General features: G+C 59.2%; 2 protein-coding genes across 5 annotated transcripts in view; one reads left to right on the forward strand and one right to left on the reverse strand.

Moving 5' to 3' along the window:
• SLC5A10 (solute carrier family 5 member 10) overlaps positions 1–2511 on the forward strand; it is a 54944-nt gene extending 52433 nt beyond the window's left edge. For all 4 annotated transcript variants that reach the window (XM_055576349.1, XM_055576348.1, XM_055576351.1 and 1 more), the window contains 4 exons: positions 1444–1612; positions 1729–1944; positions 2089–2146; positions 2267–2511. In XM_055576349.1, the coding sequence (XP_055432324.1) occupies positions 1444–1612; positions 1729–1944; positions 2089–2146; positions 2267–2373 (550 nt within the window). In that variant the 3' untranslated portion in view covers positions 2374–2511. The remainder of the gene's footprint in view (positions 1–1443; positions 1613–1728; positions 1945–2088; positions 2147–2266) is intronic.
• Positions 1470–23605, reverse strand: GRAP (GRB2 related adaptor protein). The gene is made up of 5 exons (XM_055576353.1): positions 23472–23605; positions 17663–17760; positions 13022–13144; positions 5502–5670; positions 1470–3728 (listed from the first exon to the last, which is right to left on the reverse strand). Exons 1-5 carry the CDS (start codon positions 23547–23549, stop codon positions 3543–3545), a joined length of 654 nt encoding a protein of 217 aa, XP_055432328.1. The 5' UTR covers positions 23550–23605; the 3' UTR covers positions 1470–3542.
• Positions 23606–24066: the final 461 nt, after the last annotated feature.

Here is a 24066-nt window from a genome sequence, read left to right on the forward strand (position 1 = left end):
GACAGTGGAGGGGGCCTGCCCACCCGACAGCAGAATGGGGTTGGGGGGGCAGGAAGACTTCCTGGAGGAGGAGGGCCTCAAGCTGGGCTTTGGAGGATGAGGAGGCTTTGCTGGGGGAGGAGCTGATTAGGGCATTCCAGGCAGAAGGAACAGCCTCTGGGTTTTGGGTCCCTCTGGCAGCCTGGTGGGGGCTGAGTCAGAAGAGCAAACCCCAGAGGCTGGTGAGGGCCAGGGCCACACTTTAGGCCAGCTGCAGAGGCCCAGCCCTGTGAGAGATGCTGAGTCTGGTGTTGGATGCAGGGCCTGTGCAAGGAGGGTGGGGTGCAGCCTGCCTGTGCCTTTGAAGAGGGCAGCGCCCGCCGCCTGCCAGGCGGAGGGTTAATTAGCCCTAATCAAGGGGGCGCCTCCTTCCTCCACCCTCTCCCTCAGGCCGGGAAGGGGAGGGCCCGCCCAGCTGCACACGTGGCCTCTTGCTGTCCTTTCTGGGGTCCCGGAGGGTCCCACCTGTCACCCACCTTGGGGGTGAGGGACATCCAGGTGAGCCAGGATACAGGCAAGGGGCCCTTAAGCAGAGAAGGGCATATGGACACCTAGCCCCAGTTCTGTCCCCCAATGCCGCAGGGCCCCCTCTTCCTGCAAGCCCTCCTGGATTGGTGCTTCCTCTGGGCTCCCTTGGCCTAGCCCTGAGCACACGATGACAGAACACCCCACTCCAGGGGCAGCATTGAAACCAGGCCCGCTCGTCACCAAGACCTAGCCCCAGCACCCCGTCCTTCTCTCGGGCAGGCTCCTCATGAATGCTTCATGGAGGAATGAGTGAAACACGTCCCTGCTGGTGGGGGGGGGGAGGGGGTCGGGGGGGTTGCTCACACCAGCCAGAGGCAGGCAGGAGCTGAGAGGAGGTGTCCACACAGGGGGGCAGGGAGAGGGGCTTCAGGCCACGCACAGCAGAGGGTGGGGTGTGCCACCAGAGGTCCCGACTCCTTCAAAGGCCTGCCAGGGTTTGAGGAACCACCAGGGGCTCAGTCTGGCCTGGATGTGAGGGCAACAGGTCATTCACAAGTGTGTATTGAGCGCCTACTGTGTGCTGGGAGGTGCGTGCAGCAGGGAACTAAAGGATGAGGCTGCTGCCACCAGGAGTGGGAGATGGCAAACCTAGAGAGGTGGAGTCGGGCCTTGAAGATGGACAGGAGACCAGGGGGAGATGGCAGGGATGACCAGGAGCACACAGGCTGAGTCGGGGGCAGTTTCTGCAGGCAGCGGGGAGCCATGGAAGAGTCTGGAGAGGGCAAGGCCAGCTGTGTCCTTGGAGGAGAGGAGCAGGGGCCGGGGAGGAGGCTGGAGCTCCGCTGCAGGGGACAGATGGAGAGCCAGCCTCAGTGACCCAGGGGAGGTGGGGAGGGGTGGGGGTCTTGAGGACGGCCCGCCTCCTGCTGCCTGCAGGCTGGTCATCGTGGTGCTCGTCGGCGTGAGTGTGGCTTGGATCCCCGTCCTGCAGGGCTCCAATGGCGGGCAGCTCTTCATCTACATGCAGTCGGTGACCAGCTCCCTGGCCCCACCGGTGACCGCAGTCTTCGTCCTGGGCATCTTCTGGCGGCGGGCCAATGAGCAGGTGGGATGTGGGGAGAGCGGGAGGCTTCAGGGCTCATCTCCCCTGCTGCCTGGGTGCTGAGTGGGGGAGGCCTGGCCTTCCTCCCGAGGCCCCAGCGGCCCTGCCTTCTCCTCCAGGGAGCCTTCTGGGGCCTGATGGCGGGGCTGGCAGTGGGTGCCACGAGGCTGGTGCTGGAGTTCTTGCACCCAGCCCCGCCCTGCGGCCACCCTGACACTCGGCCCCCCATCCTCCATGGCGTCCACTACTTGCACTTCGCCGTGGCCCTCTTCCTGCTCAGCGGGGCTGTGGTGGTCGCTGGGAGCCTGCTGACACCACACCCCCAGGACGTCCAGGTGAGCCCGCCCTCACCCCTGGCCTCTGACCATCTCTGACTCAGGAATCTTCTGGGTCTTGACCTGTAACCCCATCTAACCCTGGTCCCTGCCCTCTTTCTGTCACTGACCCCTGTCTGGGCTCACCCCTGCCCTTCCCTCTAGATCCAGAGCCTGACCTGGTGGACTCTGGCTCAGGACCTGCCCTTGGGAGTGAAAACAGGTGTGTGTGTGTGTGTGACCCTAGGCCCCCCTCTTGCTCTCACCCATGGCAGGGCGGCAGGCAAGGGCACTGGGTGGGACCCCGTGGCCCTCATCCCCCCGTTCCTCCCACCACCCCCAGGTGATGGCCGAGCATCCCAGAGACACGCCTTCTGGGCTCGCGTCTGCGGTGTCAACGCCATCCTCCTCATGTGCGTCAACATCTTCTTCTACACCTACTTCGCCTGACGCTGCCCCCAGAGTACCCCTTTCCCTGTCAAGAACACCAAGGGCCAGAGGAGGGCAGCACGCCTTGGGCCACAGCACAGGCCAGTGCCCAGTGACTGGCCAAGCCAGCCAAGTAGGAGCCCTGAAAAATTAGGGAGGAAATGGGAAAAAAAGAATGTCTGATACTTTAAAAATTGTAGTTGTAATTGGAAAGAAAATGAGATTTCTCACGGACATCCTTATCTTCTTTTACTGTATTTATTTTGAGTTCACGGGCCCAGGTCATGAGCAGCGAATTCACCAGAGCTCAGGCCTCTGAGTGTCCCGGGTCGTATGGCAGCGCCATCCCCATAGACACCCAGCCTCTCCTTAAGCCAGGCCCACCAAGGCTGCCCCCATCCTGGATGCTGCTGGACCTCAAAGTCCAGCTCCTGCCTCAGCTCCCCACCTGGTCTGCAGTGACCGCCACTTCCTGAAGCCCTGGTCTGGGCAGAACCTGGGCCTCAACAAATATGGCAGGTGCAGCTGTGTCTTCGAGGGGGCCATGTCCAGGGCTACCCCCTTGGCGTGCATCCGTCCCATGGGGCCAGTGGCAAGGAGCAGCTGCCTCCATTCCTCCCACCCCTCCCCTCCTTCCTCGGGACCTCGCCTCTACCCTGCCCTCCTCACTAAGTGTCTGCAGTGGACACGGGTGTTGGAGGCCTGTGGATCCCAGAGTCTTTGAAGGACAGCTGAGAAGTCGTTTTCCACCAGGGTCTGTCCAGAAATCCGGGTCACTGGTATACAGGGCCCTGGCCCCCTTCCCAGTAGCCAGCCCTTGGGGCTTTGAATGGAGAGACAGGCAGGCCCAGCCTGTGGTTCCTTGGCTTGAGCCCCCAGTGGGTGGAGCCCGAGTCCTCAGCCCTCCTGGGGTGGGGCATTGGTGTTTGGAGTGGACGGGCCCTGCTGGCCAACCTGTGATGTCAGAGGCCAGCGGAGGCCCTGGAGCCCCCCAGACCAGTGGGCGCTGCACGTGGCAGTGGTTCCAGGGCCCTGGGCCCATCCCAGTTAGCATGAAGCACCAAAGGCCAGCCAGACAGTCAAGACGCCCATGCTCCCGTCCAAAGCCCTGGATTGGGGGCGCCAGTGTCCTCTCTCCACGTGCCTGGTGGACGGCGGGTCCACTGACTCAGCCCCTGGGCCCACTCCGGTCACATGTGCACCGGCTGGACGTAGCTTCGCGGGAAGAAGCCGATCCGCCCGGAGAGCCGGCCCCGCCACCAGCAGGGGTCAAGGCGCTCTAGGACCTCAATGATGTCACCGCGACGGAAGCTGAGCTGGGAGGGATCCTGGGCTGAGAAGTCAAACTGGGCCTGGGCGAAGCAGGCCCGGGGCGGCTGCGAGGGAGGAGATGGTCAGTGGGCTTTCAGGAGCCCCCGGCTGGGCTGTCCCCATGGAAGCCCCAAGAAGAGGCAGAGTTGGGATTGAACCCAGCTCTGTGTCCAGGTTCAGATGACAGCCATCCCCCCACCCCACCCCGCCATGGGCCTCCGGCTGCCCGCTCCCTGCACATCTGCAGCACAGACCCTACATCTCCACAGGGTCTGTCCTGGCAGCCCAGCTGGGACCATATGGCCAGCAATCAAGGGACCAAGTCCTGGGCCTCAGCATGGGACTTTGGTTAGATAACTGTGCGTCTTGGGGGCTCTCTCCTGAGCTTTTGACTCCAGGCCCCAGACCTATGGGAACAGGCCTTTAAATTGTAAAGTGATGTGTGGCTATGAGCAGTCTGCTGCTGTTACCCTTGGCCAGGCTTTGAGGCAAAGGATGTCACTTTGCACACTTCCATCTCTCAGGCTGGGCTCTAGTCCCACCTGTGCCCCAGTGGCCGTGGGTAAGTCCCTGACCTCTGTGGGACTTGGTTGCCCCCTGCGAATGGCTGCTGGATGAGAGCTCCCCGCCGGGCACGTCAGCCTGGCGCCATGATGATCACACCCAGCACCCTGGACCTGCCTGCCCACCAGGCACTCTGCTCCGAGCCTGCAGAATCTCATCTGGGCAGGCGATAGGATCATGGACAGGCTGTAATTAGCAGTTCTCTGCCCAGGACAGAGGAGGCAGCCTGGGTTCCAGGGGCCAGGCCTGCTCTGCAGTCGCCTCGCAGGGTGGGTGACCTCAGAGCCAGGCGGTGGTTGTGGGAGAGCCCTCCGGCAGCCACCAGCTCCCTCGTGGCCCCCTCACACTTTCCAAGGGCAGAGCTGGCCTGGGCAGCAGACCCACTGGGGGAACCATCCCTGAGACTGAGCTCTGAGTGGGCCAGGCGCTAAGTGTGGTGATGGGAGGAGGGTGATAAGGCGGGGGAGGAGGGGGTCCTCTGAAAACACTGTTTACTCTCCTATCAGTTCCCAGGGCTCATGCTACTGGCCCCAGGGGAAGCTGAGGCCCAGGGGAGGGAACTGGCCCTAAGATCACACCTGGCTAGGAGAGGGGGTTGGGGGGCCTAGGAACAGGCAGGACTGGAGCAGCAGCCTGTGGCCCCCTCTCCCTCCCCAACAGAACCCGAGTTCACTAGGCTGTACAGGGTCCCGACCTCCAGCCCCAGGCCTTGCTGACACCCCGTCCCAAGGAAAATAGTATGTCAGGTCTAATAACCCCACTGGCTGATTTCATCACCCTAATGAGACTGAGATCTGGTCCCAGGACCCCTTGATGAAAGAGCCGGCTGGCAAATTGCTGTTATTATGAGAACGAGGGGTGGCTAGACCCCCTCCACCAGGCCAGGACCTGGCCCACGGGCACCCCCTGCCCCACCTCCCAACCCCAGGCCATTGCTGGCAAGCAGAAGCCAGTGCTGACCCCACCCGGCAGGCGGCCTGGGACGAGTCCCGTTGCTCCCTGAGCCTCAGCTTCCTACCTGTGAGGTGCCTGCTCCCAGGAGGCTCAGCAGGTGGCATACCTTCACTCACTCAACACACAACTACTGAGCACCTACAGTGTGCCACGCACAGCTTCTGGCTGAGAATAAGCCAGGCTCTGCTTGCCCAGCAGTTTCTACCCACCCTTCCCGCGTCCCCCTGCCCCCCAACTCCTCTTGCTTCACGGCAACCCCCAGGACAGAACTGGAGAAGCTGTGCTAGACCCTCCTCCTGCCGCCCCCCAACCCCACCCACCTTGGGCAGGGGCTCCTCGTCCTGCAGGAAGACCTGCCGCTTCTTGGCGATGGTGGTGGTCCGGTAGAAGGCGACCAGCTCGTTAAGAGAGTTGAACTTCTCCTCCCACAGGTAGTACTTCCCTGAGGGGTCGCGTAGCACCTTGAAGTGCTGAACCTGGTCCCCGTAGCTGGGGGAGAGGCCATCTCAGACGGCTGCTCAGATGGGCCCTCCCCCTGCCCCCTGGAACCTGGCCTTTTCCTCTCCGGGTGAGGACTGAGTCCCCCCCAATGGGCTCCATGCAAGGCACAGGGAATCTCCTGGCCGTGGAGTGTGGAGTTAAGGATGTGGACCCTGGATCAGGACACTTTCTTGCTCTGTGACCTTAGGCAAATCACTTACTTTCTCTGAACCTCGATTTCCTCATAGTAATACCTCCCTTCTGGGTGAACGCTCATTTGTTGGCAATATTGCATGGTTCCTCTGAGAGAGCTGAGCAGACAGCACCTCCTCTCTCCAACGTCCCCTCAGCCTTAACTCTCTTTTCCCTCCCCGACCTCATCCCCTCTCAGCCCTCACAGTCCCTTGAGGGGCGAGTCCTAAGAGCATCCTGACTTAGACCAAAGCCTGCCAGTGTGCAAGAGGCTCAGGCTATGGGATGCTTCCTGTCCACCTCCACCCCCCTTAAGAACCTTCTATGGCTCTCCACGGCCCTCGGCCCTCGGGGTAAAATCCTAACACCTTGATCTCAAGGTCTGGCTCTGATGACCCGTCCAGCCTCAATTTTCTTCAAATACACTCTGATGCGATCAACATACCCCTTTCTCTTCTCCCTCCCTTTACCCAGCCTTGCATCCCAACTGCACCGCATCCCACCCCTCTGCCCAGCACCTTCCAACTGAAGGGATGGCCTGCCTCTCCCAGACTGGCCACAGGGCAGAGGGACCTGCCGGTGCCTCCCTGTGCTCGGCCTATCCCACGCCAGGAGGGGCCGCACGTGACTGGGCAGCCTGAGCTCCTGCAGTGCTGCCGTCCAAGTGCTTCGAGGGCCTGGACCGGAGCTCGGCGTCCATCCCCCAGCTGCCTATCTCTGTCTGAGCTCACTTCCTCCACCTGTCAGCCCCAGGCCTGGCGTGCTGCCTTGTTAAAGGTAAGATGTGAGATTTAAGATAGAGATTTGTTCCAGGTAAATACCTTCCATTCTGTGTCTCTGGGCCTGGGGGAGGGGGAATCCTCCCGCCCTGCCCAAGGCAAGGATCCCAACCACGCCATAGCTTCTCTCTCCACTTTCAAGCATGCCTCCAGGCCTCTGCTACGTTATTTCTTCCAAATTCTTCTTCAGTCAAACTCTTATTCATGCTTCAAAGCCTGGGTAACATGGCCCAAGCTCTGTGAGCTGCCTCAGATGCCCTCAGCCAGAGTCAGGGGACTCCTTGTCTTCCTCAGCCCTGTGCAGCCGGCCAGCAACCCACTGCTCACAGATACCCAAAGGCAGGAAGGCAGGAGTCGGCCCAGGCATAGCCCAGTTGGGAGAGGATCTGGTCAAGGACACTGTGGGGCAGCCCAGGCATCCGTGCTCACTGGCTGTTTCATTCCCAGACCCCGCTGACATCCCCCAACCCCCGCTGGCTCTAAGCTGTAGTCCCAGCCCCTCTAACACATGTCCACGCTCAGGGCAGCCAGCTCCACCTGCAGAACTGAGGCCAGAAAATGCTGGAGGCTCTGTGACCAGGCAGAGCCATCACCCCGGCCTGAGACAAAGCCGCTCGTGTGCCGTCAGCAAGCATTGTTCCCAGGTGACTAAGCACCTGTGCTGTCAGCTGTAGGACATGTGTGTCCATGTCCCAGGATGGGAGGAGGGCAGGCAGGCAGGCAGGCACCTCCCTCCTGTCCAGCCTGCTGCAGCCTCGGTTCTTGACTCCCTCATGCCCTGTCCTGGAGAGCCTGGGGTTCTCCCAGCCCCTGGACTGTGGCCGTGGTGCTGGGGAGGCAGAGTCCCTAATTCAGTGCCATCTCCAAGGAGGAGCCGGGGGTGTATTCAGCAGCTGTCCTCCGGGTGAGGGTCGGAGGAGGGTGTAGGGATTTTGAGGAGACCTCAGCTCCAAGTGAGCACAGTTCTGAACACTCTGGTGTTTGAAGGTTACCTTCAGTCACCCGGACGTCACCCAGAATGGAGTGTTTCCCTGATCATACCCAGGGAAGGGGCGAGACCTGAGAGGGGGCAAGGGATCCAGCAGTTCTAGAACCTTATTGTTGTTCAATTGCTAAGTCGAGTCCAACTCTCTGTGACCCTGGGGACTGCAGTGTGCCAGGCTCCTCTGTCCTCCACTATCTCCCAGAGTTTGCTCAAATTCATCAGCCTGACAACTGGCGGATTCTCAAACCTGGGAAGCTCTCGTGGTCCAGTCCCCAGCCTGTGCATGGCTCAAGATGGGATAGCAGGGCCCAGAGGGGAGAGGAGCCCGCCCACGGCTGGGGGCAGCTGGTCTGCTGTGTCTGTGAGCAGGTGTGACCCTCCTCTGAGCCAGCCCCTGGCCTGAAGAGTGACCGACCCTCTTCCATGTGACAGGGATGAGGACCCAGCACCTGGGCAGGCTTTCTCTCCCTGCCAGCCTGTCTCCTACCTCCCCAGGCCCGAGTCTAAGTCCAGGTGACCCCAGAGCTTAGGAGGGGTGGCCCTGCTGGGTGAGCCCTCCCAAGCTGGAGGGGGCACCAAGCCTGATGTATGTGTCTGATGTCTGGGCCTGCGTGTGCCAGTGTCTCTCCATCACACCTGGATGTGTGCGTGTGTCTCTCCCTGCTCTGGGAGGCCGGCCATGTGCATCCATCTCCGAGCAGCCATGGGTGTGTGTATCCCTGTTTGTGACCCTCACGCCCACCTACCCAGGGGGGTGAGGGCTGGGCCGGGCCCCTGGGCTGTCAGAAAAGTCTAAAGGATGAAGTCAGGCCTGATGCTAGCTGCCGCTGGTCCTGCCCAGCAGGTTTTTCTGGCCTGGTGGCGGCGTTAGCCAGGGTGACAGTGGCCCAGGGTGGATAAACAAGGCTGGGGTAAGGTGTCAGGATCCCCAGGACCCCCCAGTCAGGGCTTGGAGACCAGATTGGTGGCCTGGTGGAGGCCAGGTTGCTGACTGTCTACTGGGTGATTTCTGATAAGGCATGGCCCTTGTGTAGACTCAGTCTTCCCATCTGTGAAAAAGGAGGGGGTGGATGACTTGTTCTGCAGCAGATGTGAGATAGAATCAAACTGACCTTGGGAAGGGAGTGGAGAGAGAACCCCCAACACCGGGTTTTCAGCCTCAGGGAAGGAGAGCGGAAGGGCAGACCTGGTCTTTCAGGTCATGGGGGTGTCAATGGGCACTAGTTCTGCTGTTTCTGGCTGTGTGACCTCAGGCAAGTTACTGCACGTTTCTGAGCCTTTGTTTCTTCACTTGCACACCAGACTTCTGAGGTCACTTCCTCCCTGTCTTTGCCTGCATAAAACTATGCCTTCTTCTGATTCTTTCTGCTTCATTTTCCAAGAGCCTTTTTCATCTTCCAAGATTTTATATAATTTACTAATTGTGTAATAAATTATACATACACATCTCCTCATACATACATGTATAAAATTATCAGTCGCCCCAGTGGAGCCTGAGCCAAAAGGACAGGGAGCTTTGTTCAATTGATAGCAGCTGAGTCCCTGAAACTGGGCATGGAGCCTGGTGCACAGTAGGGGCTCAGCAACCAGAGGGGCAGAGCAAACAGTTAGGACCCCAGGCACCTGAGCCTGAAAAGAAGCAAGCGTCTTCCTAGTCTCACTGGGGAACAAACTGCTTCCAACCAAGGAGCCCACCGCAGCCTGTATCAGAGCGGGGGCAAAAGTTACACAGCCAGGCCGTGCGCCCCTGCCCTGGCCCTCAGGCCGCCAGCTCAGATATGCTCCCGGAGGTGGGGGTGGGGGGTGACCGCCCTCTGTAAACTCGTAAAGGGCACCCAGCCGTGGCCACTGTCACTCCAGGAGGCAGAGCAAGGCCCGTAAACCCCACCTCTGACAGCTTTATGAGGCTTGGCGGGAGCGTGCGGGAGATGCCACTCGTGTAGGATCAGAGGTCCCGGGAGCCCTGCCAGTGAGGCGGAAATGCTCTTGCACATGCATCTGCGTAGTCATCACCTAGAAGGGTAGCTGTCAGGTCACTGGACTTCACGACGTCCTGGCTACTGTCTCCGCACTGGATATAAGGACGTTATAGCCGAGGAGGATTGGATCTGCTGAGGTTACACAGGAAGAGAGCTGGGCTGCCCACCCCCACATGGCCACTGGCCTTTCTCTAACAGCCTGGGACCATGGGGCTGGGGCCAGGAGACACTGTGTGGTCCTGGGAGGGTTGACATGGCAATGACAACTATAGCTGGCTTTTGGGATTGTTGTTGTTCATGTCGCTAAGCCATATCTGACTCTTTGCGACCCCATGGACAGTAGCCCACCAGGCTTTTCTGTCGATGGAATTTCCCAGGCGGGAAGCGGGTTGCCACTCCAGTTCCTTCTCCAGGGAATCTTCCCCACCCAGTGATCGAGCCTGTGTCTCCTGCACTGGCAGGCGGGTTCTTTACTGCTGAGCCACCGGGGAAGCCAACATTTGGGGAGAACTTGCTGTGTGCTGGCAGCATACTCAGCCCCTTACATCGATGTCCATCTCACAGACGAGGAAGCAGACCAGCGTACCTTGCCCAGGATTACACAGCTGATATTCTTCCTCAAAAGCCCCTCTCCTAGCCACAGATGCCCTGTTTCCTGCTCTGAGGTCTGCCTGGTGGTCCTCCAAGGGCCCTGAAAGGCCCCCTGACAGAGGATGGGCCAGAGTAGGGGCAGGACCCAGGATCCTGGCCCTGGGAGATGCCACTGAGGCTGGAGGGCGCCACCTGGTGGTGCTGTGTACACACCACAATCCGGGCACCCAGGGTTCTGGCTCTGAGCTAGGGGGAAGGGCTTGGGCAGGATGCCTGGGGTGGAACAAGGGGGACAGTGTGTGTGCGGGGATTTCTCTGAGGGACACTCCAGGCCCCTTTCCCAGACACCACTGGTGCTGGCTCCCTAAAACTGCCCATCCCCCTCCCGCTCGGACAGACAGACTGCTCTCCAAGCCCACCTTCTCTGCCCCACCTCTGGGTCTTCACACTTGCTGTTCCCTGGGCCTGGCATCCCCTCTCCTCTTTGTGCACCAAACTCCTACTCATGCCTCAGGTCCCAGCTCAGATGTCATCTCCTCCAGCCTGTGGAGTGTCTGCTGCCATCGAACTTCCCTCGATCAGGCATTGTGGAGACCCCAGTCCCTCACTCCCTGAGGGACTCCTCCCCTGTCCTACACACACACACACCCCACAGGCTGAGCTGACTGGCCTGACCCCGTGCCTGGGGTGGCAGGTCTGCATGTCCCGGGAGGCTCCAGGAGAGGGCAGGGTGCCAGGGCACCCACGGCGGAAGTTCAGGCCATGGGATCCACTCTCAGGTGAGGGGGAGGTGGGTAGGAGCTCAGTTCAGGCTGCAGAGGTGGCCAAAGAAGCCCCCTGTGCCCTGCTTTGCGGTGACCTTGGAGCTGATTCCTGGAGCGAGGCCAGACCAGCCCGCCTGGCGGGCGCCTTTCCCAGGAGATACTGGGCCCTGGGAGCCAGCACAGGGAAAACTGCCACTTCCTGTTCCTCGGGGACCCACTGGCCTCAAGGGCTGGGCTGTGGAGGGAGGGGCAAGCCAGGGGGCTCCAGACACTCAGGGCCAAGAACTGGTGTCTCACCACCCCTGAGGCTCAGAGAGGAGGAGAGCCATTGCCTTGGATCAGGAGCTCAGCCTGTTCCCTGGGGAAATGGAAGTGAGAAAAGCCAAGGCTGGTGACAAAGCTTGGAGAGGGGCGGGTGAGGGCTGTGACCCCTGGTGTGGGACCACCATCCCCAGAAGCTCTCCTGACCCCGACGAGGAGAAGCCCACCTGCCAGGGCTCCAGTGTGCCAACTGCACACCACCACAAGCTCTGTACAGAACAGACAGGAAAGCCCTCCCTTGGGGCACATTTCTGCAAACAGGAGCCTCATGGCCAGCCTGCTGGGAGACACGAGCTCTTCCCTCCCCTGAGCCTGGTGCCACATCAGACTTGCCCCCACAGAAGCCATCAAAGCCATCCTATGTATGTTTATCCATTGGAAAATCAGCCAGCCGTTGGCTGTGACACATCCAAGTCCTAGAAGACTGGTGCCATCCAGCACCCTGAGGCCACACTGCCCACGTCCACCCACCCATCCCATCCAGCTACGTGCCCAGTGTCCTCAGCAACCCTGATGGTGGTATTATTGTTGGTGGTCCCCAACTCACGGGCACATGCCACCTCCCTGACCCTCCAGCCCCATCCCAGTGCTAATGCCAGCGACTCCACCTGGCTCTTTCCCGGGCCCACCTCGATCCCAGCCATCCTCCTCCTCAGTAGCCCAAGGGATCCACTTCCTTCCCCTAGTGGGGATGCTCCGTGGAGGCCTATTGCTCTGGGGGAACCCACCTCCTGCTAGGGACCTGTCAGGCCATTTTCTCTGGATTTGACACCCCTCCCCACACTGGCTTTGCCCAGTCACCCCAGGGGCTTTCCGTTTGCTGTTCCCTCTTCGTGGAAGCTCTCCTCCCAGTCCTCACTCCCGGGGCCCCGGACAGCCTGCATCGCAGCTGCAGATCTCTGCTCAAACCTGAGGCCATCCGTCCCTGCCACCTGGCTCCTGCTGTGTTCGTTTCAAGGTCTGTCTCCCCGACTAAGACACAAACCCTGAAGGACAGCAACTTTGTTTTTTCACTGTTGTTTCCTGAGTCCCTGATGCTGCCCGGCACACTGCACATAACTCAGCGACTAGTCCTTGAATTGCTGCTCCCACATCCCCCTGTTCCAGGTGCAGAAGAGGCAGGACAGAGATGAGCGGGGCCCGACCCCCTCCCCGGCTCCTGCCCCTCCTTCCACCTGGACTCCTCATTGCCCCATTGTGACTTCTGGTTTCTGGTTCCACTCTGCCCAGAGGCTGCCACCCTGCTTCAGTGGCAGCCACTATTCTAACGGCTCTCAATAGAATGACTCATTTGCTCCTCGCAATAACTCATTTTACACGTGAGGAAACAGGTACAGAGAGGTTAAGTGACTTGCCCAAAGTCACACAGACAGGAAATGGCCAAGCTGGAATGTGAACCTAAGCACCCTGGCCCCAGGGTCCATCCTCTTGACTGCGTAGCACAAGGGGGACCCTGTCCAGAGCACATCCTGGACACCCACCCCGGGGGGCTTGCTGCTCTCCCCCTGCAGCCTTGTCATATCAGCTTCCCCTGGTGACTTGCTGCTCGTGGAACAACGGCCGACCCTTTGGCCCAGCATGGGAGGACTCCCAGTAGGCCTCCAATCCTCACTGCCCAAGGCCACGCCCTGCAGTCGCCTCACCCCCGACCCCCAGACGGTCATCTGCTTCCAGGGGTCTGTCGTTCCCTCCACGCTCCGAGGGCCCGTCCTTGCCCACCCTCCTCCACGTATTCGGGTCAGAACTCACTTCACAGAGACGGAGAACTCCCCTGGGGAGCTCTCGCTCTCCCGGATCAGGAAGGCTCCCTGGTGGTTCCGCTTCATCAGAATCTCTTCCGCCAGCTGCCGGGAGATCCGGCCCGAGTACCACCTGCAGAGAGGGCAAGGTGAGGGCGAGGGGGACAGCCACCCTGCCCAGTGCCAGGCACCCATCACAGCCAGGTCCTCCCAGCAGTCCTGGACACAGGAGGTGTGACTGCACCCACTTTACAGACTATCAACCTGAGGCCCGGAGAGGCAGAAGTCATGTACCCAAGGTCACACATGGTGGCAGACAGGAGCTGTGCCTAGTCCCAGCATTCTGCCTCCTGAGCACCAGCCTTTGCCACCACACCAGGCAAACACACGGGGCTTCTCATGTGGCACTAGTAGTAAAGAAACCGCCTGCCAGTGCAGGAGACGCAAGAGTCTCGGGTTTGATCCCTGGGTTGGGAAGATCCCCTGAAGGAGGGCATGGCAACCCACTCCAGTATTCTTGCCTGGAGAATCCCATAGACAGAGCTTAGCAAGCTACAGTCCACGGGGTCACAAAGAGTCAGATACAACTGAGCGACTTAACATGTGCACACACTCAGGCAAACACACACCTCAGTGAATTCTGACCCAGCCACCCCCACCTAGGCTTTTACATTTCCTATTGTAGTTTCTTAAAAGTGAAAAAATATTTTAAAGATGACCAAAGAGAAATGGGTTTCCCCTGGCTCAGATGGTAAAGAATCTGCCTATAATGAACGAGACCCAGATTCAATCCCTGAATGGGAAAGATCCTCTGGAGAAGGAAATGGCAAGCCACGCCAGTATTTTTGGCCTGGAGAATTCCATGGACAGAGAGAGCCTGGTGGGCTACAATCCATGGGATTGTGAACAGTCAAACACAATTTATTTTGTCTTTGTTTCAGTCAGACACAATTTAGCGACTAAACCACCACCAAAGAGAAATAGTAGCTTTGCTCTGATGAGGAAGGGTCGCTCCCTGTACCCATTTCACAGATGCACAGACTGAGGCCACCTGGACTTTTTCTCACAGGTTCAATCAAGTCCCTCTTCCTTCTGACCAAACAGAACCAGGTATATAGAAGGCTCCTGGTAAATGCACGAGGCAGTCTGGCGGAGTCTGGCTCTTTGGGAATCGCCTACCCTCAGAGGGCCCAGGTGACCTCCAGCTGGCTTCTCAGCCCCAGGGTTTTAGTCCACTCTTGATGTTTACATGGGAAAACCAAAGCCCAGTGTGGCCGGAATCTCACCGTGAGACCTTGGCGCCCCGAGGCCGCCAAGCCTCCCTTCCCTGAGCCGTTTCCCTTCTCCCCTTCCTGAGTCTGAGCGCCCAGCGGGGAGATACGAGGCAGGAATTTCCTGTCATGTCAGGATGTTGACAGAGAGCCCTGCAAGCCCAGCACAGGGGCTCAGGTGCAGGCAGACGGGGTCCTGCCCGCAGCCCTACCTACCCCTCCCCTGCCTGCCATGTGTGAGCGCTGGTAGCTCCTCTGAGGGCTTTTTACTGATGTGCCCGGCCTGGGTGTGGGCGGGTTGGGCCCCCAGTGTCTCAGGTGGTGACTGAGGGGAGTAGGACAGGCACCCTGCCCAGCTCATGGTGTTGGCTCCCTGGTTCCAGCCAGAAAGAGCAGTTCCAAGGCTCCTCCCCACCTTCCACCCCAAAATAAAATCCTGGTCCTGATATTGTGTTCTAGACGCCACTCCTGGGAGCCCATACCCCAAAAGTGAGCTTCTAGCCCACAACTGCCCCCATACTGGGGGATGGGGAGGCCTGGGCCCATCTCACGGCGGGTTTTCCTGGAGTGGAGGCGGTGGAGGTGGCGGCCAAGGGTAGGGCTCCAGGCTGCCTCTGAGAGCTCAGCCTGGGTCTCTGGGAGTCCCGGAGGAACCTCCAGGCCGGAGGCTGAGCGGGGACGCAGAGGGCCTGGGGCTCGGGGGTGCCCAGAACGGAGCTCCTCTGGGAAGCCCCCAGCAGGAACCGGTGCAGGTGCTGCCGCAGGGGGAGCAGGGGTCCAGTGGGGCCCCATGTGGGCGTTTCCCGGGCCCGGTGTCTCTGAAGAACCCACAAAACCCCACAGGAGGCATCCGCGTGTGGGCGGCCGTCACCCTCAAAGGCTTTCATAACCGCAGTCTTGAGGAGGCTGCCCAGCCCCCTCCTGGTCCTCGGTAGCTCAAAGGACAGGATGGGAGAAACCAGCCTCCCCGTCCTGACACCCCCAGAACCCAGCTCACTCCTCACTTAGCCCCCATTTTACTGATGTGGAAACTGAGGCCCAAGGAGGGGCAGAGGCCCCCCGCCAATATTTGCCTGGCAAATTTCCCCAACTCTGTCCTGGTGGGCACAGCCCAGGCCCACAGCACCTGAAGCAAACCTCCCTCTGTCTCTGACCCTGGACAGGCCACTTGTCTCTGCCACAGTCTCCTGGCCCACAAGACGCTGACGAGAACACCCAGCTCGCAGGGTCATTGGGAGGACGAGGGCGCCGCCACCTGCAGGGGTTTACCACCACTGCTCCGACCTTCAGCCATGTACACCCCACCTCCCCCACTGTTAGCTGGTCTGCCCACACTCCTGGCAAACTTCTACTCTACCTCCCAGGCCCAGCAGACTGTGCACTCCTAGACCCCCACATGACTGGGTCAGACCCTCGGTGGACCTTGCCTGTGATGCCCAGAGGCCCTGGGAGTAGATGGCCTGCATCACACCTGCCCCAGGCTCCCTGGGCTGCAGCATGGTGGCAGTGATCAGGGCCCCCCTGAGACCCCTGCCCTGCCACGTTCCACACTGGAGTCCCAAAGGCTGAGCCAGTTGCTGGCTGGACTTTCCCCACTGCTATTTCAGAGCTAGGGCAGGGGTGAAGTTAGCCCAGAACACACCTGGACCTGGCCTCAGCCAAGTGGGGGATCTGCCCTTGGTCCCTGATCTGTCCCAGACACTAGTGGCCAAAGATAGCCCCAGGGACCCCAGGGCCATCAGACACGGAACCCTCCATGGCTCCTACCCACCCTGGTGGAGACTGGCTTCAACCACCATATTGCCCCAAAGGGCATGGCCCTGAAATCCATCAGCTTTTCTTTCCTTCTGAGTAAACCAAAGCCTCTACTTGGGTTTCTCAGTGGCCTCCAAACTTCTAGGCTCCCAGCCTTCGCTGGGCCACAGCCTCTACCTGGAGGCTCCCACTTCCACTGTGTCTTTCACTGACCTGGCCCTGGCTGGTGGCCCTGGCAGGTTCTCTCCATCTGTCTCCCTTTATGGAAGTCAAGGTCACACAGCCCTTGCAGGCCGGGAGCCCAGGCTACAGGACCTGTCAGGGGGTGGGAGTGCTTGGAGACCAGACAGGGGACCTAGGTGGGTAGAGGCCTTGCCCAACACAGGAAGCCGGAGGTGGTGGCAGCTTTGGAAAGAACTCGAAGACAGATAAAGAGGAAACAGCCTCCAGGCCCCACCCTGGCAGTGCACCTCCCTCTCCTTTCACCCCACAACCACACACATGTTGCAGCTCCCAGCCTGCCCCCTCTAGCCTGCCCAGCCCTGTCACCTGCCTCCGCATCAGATGCAGGACCCCCATCCACGCTGAAACCCATCCGTGGCTCCTCCCACCCTCCACCCAGCATCTGAGGCCCCGCTGCCAGGCCCACAGCCAGGGGTTCTCATTGCCCCTCTCCCCGGAATGCCCTTCTCTGACTACGCAGCTAACTCCTACACACATCCTTCAAAACCTCAGTTTGTCACCTCTTCCGAGAAGGCCTCCCTGGTTAGTTATCTTGATGCTGACTGCCTTCTCTTGTCATACTTTCTTTACCTCCTGTCTCTCCCTGGGACATGCTGCTCTGACCTGAGCATCTCATCACGTGTCTCCAGCATCACCTGGGCCGGGTCCCTGGGGCCATAGCCAGTGTTTAGTGAATGACTGTGTCTCAAGGCTACTTCAGCCTTCACTCCACGCATATCCACTTGGTTTTTCATAGATTCTTGGCCACTTAGGCCTGTGACGGGGCTGAGACTAGGGCATTCAATGTTGAAAGCCTGACCATAGGCTTCCCTGGGCCAGCAGGTCCCAGGCCTGGGGATGCCTGGGCCCCACACTTGACTCCTGCTCTGCCCTGTCCCAGCTCTGCTTGGCTGGTGTCCAGCTCTCCCATCTCCTGCTCCAATGGCAGGGCCCTCAGGTCTGCCTCCTTCCTGCCCATCTCCTCCCTGGGCCCTCACCCCCACCCCTGCACAGGCTCCTAGGGTCCCCCATGAGTGGAACCTCGGGCCTCCTTGTGCTGTAGACAGAGAAACAAGAACAGAGAGGGCCAGGGCCTGCCTGAGGCCATGCCGCAGCCGGTGGGCCCAGCGCTGAGCGCCCAGGCCCCGTCCTCTCCAGGGCCCGGGTGCTCTCTGGTGTCTCAGGTCCTCGGTGTTGTGGCCTGGACTGGCCCGGACTACCACCACTTGGGACAAGTCATCACATCTCTGTCCCCCACTTCTGCTCAGGGTACAGACAGGGGGCTCCAGACGGATGGAGGGAGGCTGGGGTGAGGCCTTGCAGGTCACTCCGTCTGGGCCAGGCTGGGAGGGGACATTTGGCAGCGGGGCAGGGGGCCCTGTGGATGTGAGGGAGCTACTCACGGGTGGGGCTTGACGCGGATGTAGTTCTTAGGGACAAACCCCTCGGCGCCCCGCAGCTCGGCCTTGTACCAATTCTGGTCATCCTCCATATTCAGGATCTGTGGGCAGGAGAGACATGGCTCCTGGTCACCCAGGAGTGTCAGCTTCCCCTGCCAAGGGCACATGGGGCTGGAGCTGGACATCCAAGAGCTGCTACCCAGACCCCCAGCACCCTGTGTGGTTAGGGCAGACCCCACAGCCCCTCAGTCCCTGAGCTGTGGCCCTGGGCATGGGGCCCATGGTACTCGACACCTCCGCTGACGTGGGGAGGGGGCAGTCTGAGGAGCCCCAGCAAGTGGTGGTCACCTGGGGTCACCCACATTTACAAACCCGCACGCCTGAACTCAGGGGTGACGGTCTGGTGGGGAGTTCAGACCCTGGGGAGCAAACGGGAGGTATTTGGGCTGAGACAAGGCTCGGGTCACAGGCTCCGCGTCGCCCTGCAGGTGGCCTGAGGGGAACTGAAACCCGAGTGTGGGTGGGAGCTGCTGAGGGTGGTGGCGGGACGCTGGGCTCCCTCGCCTGTCGCTGGGCAGGCTCGCCACGGGTCACCCCTTCTCACCCCGGCCCCCGGGGCTGCTGTCATCAAAAGCTATTTCACAGAGGAGGACGCAGGCCCAGAGAGGAGGTGAGCAGGACCCCCTCACTCTTCACGCCAGTCCCCCTTCATTCTGTCTCTGGACCCTGCCCGAGGGCCGTCTTCCCTGTCCGTCCTAGAGCAGGTCCACGTATCAGCTCCAACCCGGTGGGGATGCTTGGTTGAGACAAAAAATCAGACACAGATGAGCCACCCAAGCAGAGGCCCCATGGGAGTGAGGGCTGGGGCAGCAACTCGTCTGACCGCCTGGCCCGCCGAGCCCCCTCCTTCCTGTCCCCACTGTCTGGGCCAGGCTAGAGTCCCCAGGGACAGCCGGAAGCAGGTGGCTGACTCAGGAAAACTTTTGCTGAAAACCAAACAACATAAAACAAATTCCCCCCCACCCCAGCTTAATGGGAAAATCAGGGCCTATGGGACACAGATTCAGTGAAGGTTCCCGGCAGCCTTGGGGCTCTAGACCAGTCTGCCTGCCTCTAACTCTCTCTGCAGCCTTGGCCTCGGTTTCTGCAACCGTAAAACAGATGCAGCCTACACGGCATGAGGTGGTGTTTTGTGACCTACAAAGTCCTGTGTGGACATGAGGCTGTAACACGTCTCGTCTATCCCAGCTTTGTTTGTTTTCCTGTCATCTCCACTCCAGGGAAAGACTCAGAAATGTTCTGATGGGTTGCGGTAGCTGAGGTCTTGCCATCAACATTGTTCAAAGCCCCCAGACCCTCTGAGACACAGGAATTGCCAACCGTCCCTGGTGATGCTCCCACCTTGGCCTGCCCCCAGCTTGGCCCTTTCTCCTGGGTGCTGTCCTGTGCCACTGCCCCCTGGCCAGTGTGGTCACTGAGCACCTCCTGCAGGACAGGCCCTGTGTCCAGCCCAATGACACAGCAGGGAGCAGGAGGTCACACTTTAGTGGGCAGAGGCAGAGGGAGAAACAGGAAACAGACAAATAAACAAGATAATTTAATGCAGTGGGGAGTGCTCGCAAGATATACACCAGGAAGATGTAGATGCCTGGCTGGGGCAGGGGATTGTCCACAGGGGTGGGGGAGTGGGCAAGAAAGGCATCTCTGAGGAGGTGACTGACATGTGAGCTGAGGCCCAAATTATAGGAAAGGCTGGACGTGAGAGGATGTGGGGAACAGTGTCCATGGCTGAAGGAATAGCCAGTGTAAAGGCCTTGAGGTGGGAGCGAGCTGTCCTTGGAGCAGAGAGGAAAGCTGTGTGACTGCAGCTGAGGTGGGGGCCAGACTGTGAGGTGCACAGGAGGGCGAGAGCTGGACGTTATTGTACTCTGGTGGGAGTGAGGAGGCCATTCAGATTTTTATTTTCAAAACCAAGAGGAGCAGGCTTCCCCTGTGGCTCAGCGGTAAAGAATCCACCTGCCAATGCAGGAGACTCAGTTTCGATCCCTGATCCAGGAAGATCCCACATGCCACAGAGCACCCCAACTATTGAGCCTGTGCTCTAGAGCCTGCGAGCTGTAAGCACAGAAGCCCACGCGCCCTACAGCCTGTGCTCAGCAACCAGAGAAGCTGCAGCAATGCGAGGCCCAAGCACAGCAACCAGAGAGTAGCCTCTGTTCCCGCGACTAGAGAAAGCCCACACAGCGACAAAGACCCAGCACAGCCAATAAATAAAGAAAATTATTTACAAAAACAAACAAGAGGAACCATTGAGGGCCACTGGGGGAAGGTCAGGCTCTGGGTTGTGGCTGTTGTGTGGAGACCAGGCTGTGGACTGGAGGGAGGGATGTGAGGAGCTGGGCCCAGGTGAGCGGTGATGGGGCCCTGGACTGGGGTGACTGAGATGTGGTCAGATTTGGAATGGTTTAGGGGGAACTGCTGATAGGCTGGCTCCAAGATGCAGAGAAAGCAGCCAAGACCACCCCAAGTTCTGGGCCTGGGTGCTGGTGGGCGGGTGTGGCCGCCGGGTGTGATGGAACAGCTGCGGGGGCAGGTGGGGAGCTCAGGGCTGGCTGTGTCCAACCTGGGGTGCACCGGTCGTCCCCGTGGAGGTGCTGAGGCCATGGGCTCCCTGAGTCTGGGTTCTGGGGGCCAGGCTGTCGATGAAGAGACAGAGGTAAGCCAGCACCCACATCTTTCCTCTAGCCAGGAGCGACGGGTACTGTGCACCCAAAGCAGCCTACTCCTGGGAGGGGGCTATGTTTTAGGGAAGTGACATTTGGGGCTACTTGTCCAGAGGGTCATCTAAGAGCAGAGCTCAAGACTGGAAGAACAGTGTCCTGCCAGCTCCCAGGGCCTGGAATCTGTGTGTCCACTGGGCGCTCACAGCTGGTACGCTGCAAACACGCTCGAATGGACGCCCTGCGTGCTCAGTCATCAGACGGGCGTTGGAGAGCAGGGCTGCCGGGCGATGTCGCAGTCGAACTTTTGCAGTTACAGAAATCGGACTCCAGGCACGTAAGGTGGGGGAGGCACTTCGAGCGCAAAATTTACGGAGCTCCGAGAATGTCACAAATCAATGTAAATAGTATTTTAAAAGAATATGTTAAAAAATCAAAATCAATGCAAAAAATTTTCATGCTGCCAGTAGTTAATGATAATGTATCCATATCAGTCTATTAATGTAACAAATGAACCAGGCTGATACTCTAAAATGTTACCACGGGAGAGGGTATGCACGGGTGAGAGTGGGCGTGCGGTGTCAGATGCGACTCCCTCTGTACTGTCTTCTCGATTTTTCTGTAAACCTCAAACTGTTCTAAAAATTAGACTGTTTAAAATTTAATGCAAAAAAAAAAAATCCATCAAAATCTTAAATCAAGGCAGGATTTGACCTGGCACCTGCACCACCATGAGGAAGGGCCCTGTCGCCAGGTCTGGGCCTGGAAGGCCCACTCGCTCATCCCTGTCCATCAGGGAAAGGCAGGGGCATGAACAAGGAAGTGGGACTTGCTGATGGCCTACCTCCCAGGACCCAGGACTAACTCCTCAGGACATGCTGGTGTTTTTTCCTAGGCACGAATCCGGTGCCTAGAAGAGGCTCAGCTTTCCCTTTCTCACCTGCAGAATGTCAGTTTCCTATCCCTAAAACTCAAATCTACTGAGTACGTGTGAGTTGGCTCTCTGTGTATATTCCTCTGTATTCTGCCTTTTTGCCACTTCACGTTGCCTCATGAGCATTTTTGCATTGTTAAAAGACCCCTCCCCAGATGGCGTTTTTAGGGACTCTGTGATATTTTATGCCACCACGGAGCATGGAGCTAGGCTGAGTCCACGCTGCAGACTCACTCACACCCCCGCTGGATGCATGTCCTCCTTCACTCTCCTCCCCCGCCTCTTCTCTGCATGGTTGGGTCCCGCTCATCCTTCAGATCTCAGCTGAGGTGTCACTTCTTTTGAGAGGCTGCCCAGACCCGCCCTCCCCCGCCCCCAGTCTAAAGCTGTCCCCCTGCCCCTCCCACCCTCTGCATTCCATCTTCCCGGGTGATTGCTTCCATCCATCTGTCACCTCCTGGCATGACTCACCCTCTGGAATGTCAGGTTTGGGAGGACAGGGATTGGGCTTTGTCCACTGCCTGTGGCCTCAGCACTCAGGACAATGCTCCACAGGCCAGCGAGGGTTTGTTGTATGAAAGAAGGAAAAGGCAGCCCTTCCCATGGCCTGCCATGCCTTGAGAGGTCCCCTCCTGGGTCCTGACTAACATCTTAATCCCTCCTTCCTTCCGCTGACACCCCGTGTCTTGCTGAGGGCCTGCCCCATGCCAGCACTGGTTTATGTCCCTGCCCTCAGGAGCCCGGGTTAGAAGCAAACACAGCAGAAGATGCCAGTGCTCTAGCCAGGGTTAGCGGGAACCCGGCCAGTCTCTGGGTGGGTAGTGAGCCCAGGCATCCAGGAGGGAAGGGGGTGTCATAGTTTTCACGGTGATTCCCTTGGGGGACCCCACAGATCCATCCCCGCCACACTGCCCATCACCTGCTTCTCAGGTGAAAAGCACTGCCCACCCCATTCCAAATTCCTCATGATTCCACTTTCTCCCAAGCTCTGGAGTCTGGAACTAGAGACCCAAACTCTCTCAGATTGGCTAACAAGGCCTGTGAGCTGGTCCTAGATCTCAGAGTCTCCTGCACTGGCTGGTTGGTCCTGATGTCAAGCCTGCCCCACCCTCAGGTAACCACACGTCCTCAGGTCACCACCCCCTGCCGGCCACCCGGGGGCCCAGGGCCAGCATCCCAATTTATTACAGATAAGGGGGGACTTCCTCAAAATGATGTGGCTCTTCTTAGAACTGTCACCCTCTCGCCCCAGCCCAGGTTAAGGGGTTCACACCTGACCCCACACTGAGCAAGTCATGGTACCTGGGGGCCTCACTTAGTCACCTGTAAAATGGGGCCGTGGCAGATTAAGCGGGCGTTGGAGCACACCGCCGAGCTCAGACCTGCCTCCATACACGGTCAGTCCACGGGAGGTGCTGTCCCTTCTGAGGCCTGAAGCTTGGGGCGGCCTGGAGCGGGGCCCCAGCTCAGACTGGAAGGATGGCCGATCTCATGCCCGCTGGGCCGGCGTGGAGCCTGGGGCCCAGGGAGCTTCCTGAGTGGGACTTGATGGCTAATCCAGCACCCAAATCATGCCAGATGCTCCCGAATCAGGGCCCTGAGCTCCGCTTCCAGATGCAGGCATGTAAGCAGGGACACTTCCCTAGAGAGAGAGGCTGGAAACCCCTCTGCCCTGGAGGGTGTGTGCTCCTCACAGAGGTTCCACGAGGGGAGCTGCGTAGCACTGAGGCTCATCTCACCTGTGGGGAGGCCCATCTAGACCCTTAGTCACAGTTGTTTTATCCCTGATAGGTTAGTGTGTGTACTTAATTCCCAAGACCCTCTCTCTGTCTCAGTCTCTTTGCCTCTCTCTCTCTAACTCATTTCAAATTCTTTCGTGGGAAACTGGGTGTTGAATCAGCCCCTGCCACTTACTACGCTGAATTCTCAGAATGGCTCCTAAAGGACGGAGCACTAACTAACTCCCCATTTCTCAGATGGGAAAACTGAGAATCCAAGGCAGAAGGTGGCTTGTCCAGAGTCACGTAGCCAATGACTGGAGAAGCTGGGCCTATCTTCCTCCAGAGACTAGACTCTATTAGAAGGGCCATCCGGGCCCTGATTTTAAGCACCCCCCCATATCACATAGGCACAGCTCGGCCAGCCCTGGCCACCCTACCTTGAGTGTGTCCCCCTTGTTGAAGGCCAGCTCGTCACTCTCCGTGGCCTGGAAGCTGTACAGGGCCACAGACTCCATACCGCCGTCCCCGCGCCCCGGCAGCTGGGCTGCTAGCAGGGCCGGCAGCTTCCTGCTTCCTCCGCAGTCGAGGACCAGCTTCCTTTGTTTTGAGAGCGTGTTTGTGCTTTTGAAGCTGAGACCGAGACTTCCCCTGACGGAGAAACAGGAAGCAGAGATGTCCCAGACAGGGGGTGTGAGCCACGGGCCCCTCTCAGACTCCAGGGCGTCCCCCAGCAGCCCTGGGAGTGGGTCCTCCTCCTGCACCCACCTTACAGATGATAAAACTGAGTCTCCAGAGCAGCAAGGATGCTGAACTTGTGGTCGCCGCCACTCCCACTCATTTACCAATCCTTCCGCCACAGTTTCTAAACTCTGACGCCCCCTGTGACCCACTATTGACCCGAAGCTCCTGGCCCAACCACCAGGGCCTTGCCTATTACTCCTCCCCACCCCACCTCTCCAGACCCATCCTTTGTTACTCTCCTTCGCTCTGAACAAACCTGGGCTGCAGCCACAGCAGGGGGACACCTCACAT

Source organism: Bubalus kerabau, chromosome 4, assembly GCF_029407905.1.
Source record: "Bubalus kerabau isolate K-KA32 ecotype Philippines breed swamp buffalo chromosome 4, PCC_UOA_SB_1v2, whole genome shotgun sequence".
Taxonomy (NCBI): domain Eukaryota; kingdom Metazoa; phylum Chordata; class Mammalia; order Artiodactyla; family Bovidae; genus Bubalus; species Bubalus kerabau.

What these genes read in the sequence shown, in the direction of transcription:
- GRAP (XM_055576353.1), bottom strand. Translation starts at nt 23,549, where the DNA reads ATGGAGTCTGTGGCCCTGTACAGCTTCCAGGCCACGGAGAGTGACGAG. An exon ending in ACAAGGGGGACACACTCAAG is followed by an intron (nt 17,761 to 23,471) that starts GTAGGGTGGCCA and finishes TCCTGCCCACAG; the next exon opens with ATCCTGAATATGGAGGATGA. An exon ending in ACGAGGAGCCCCTGCCCAAG is followed by an intron (nt 3,729 to 5,501) that starts GTGGGTGGGGTT and finishes CCTCCCTCGCAG; the next exon opens with CCGCCCCGGGCCTGCTTCGC.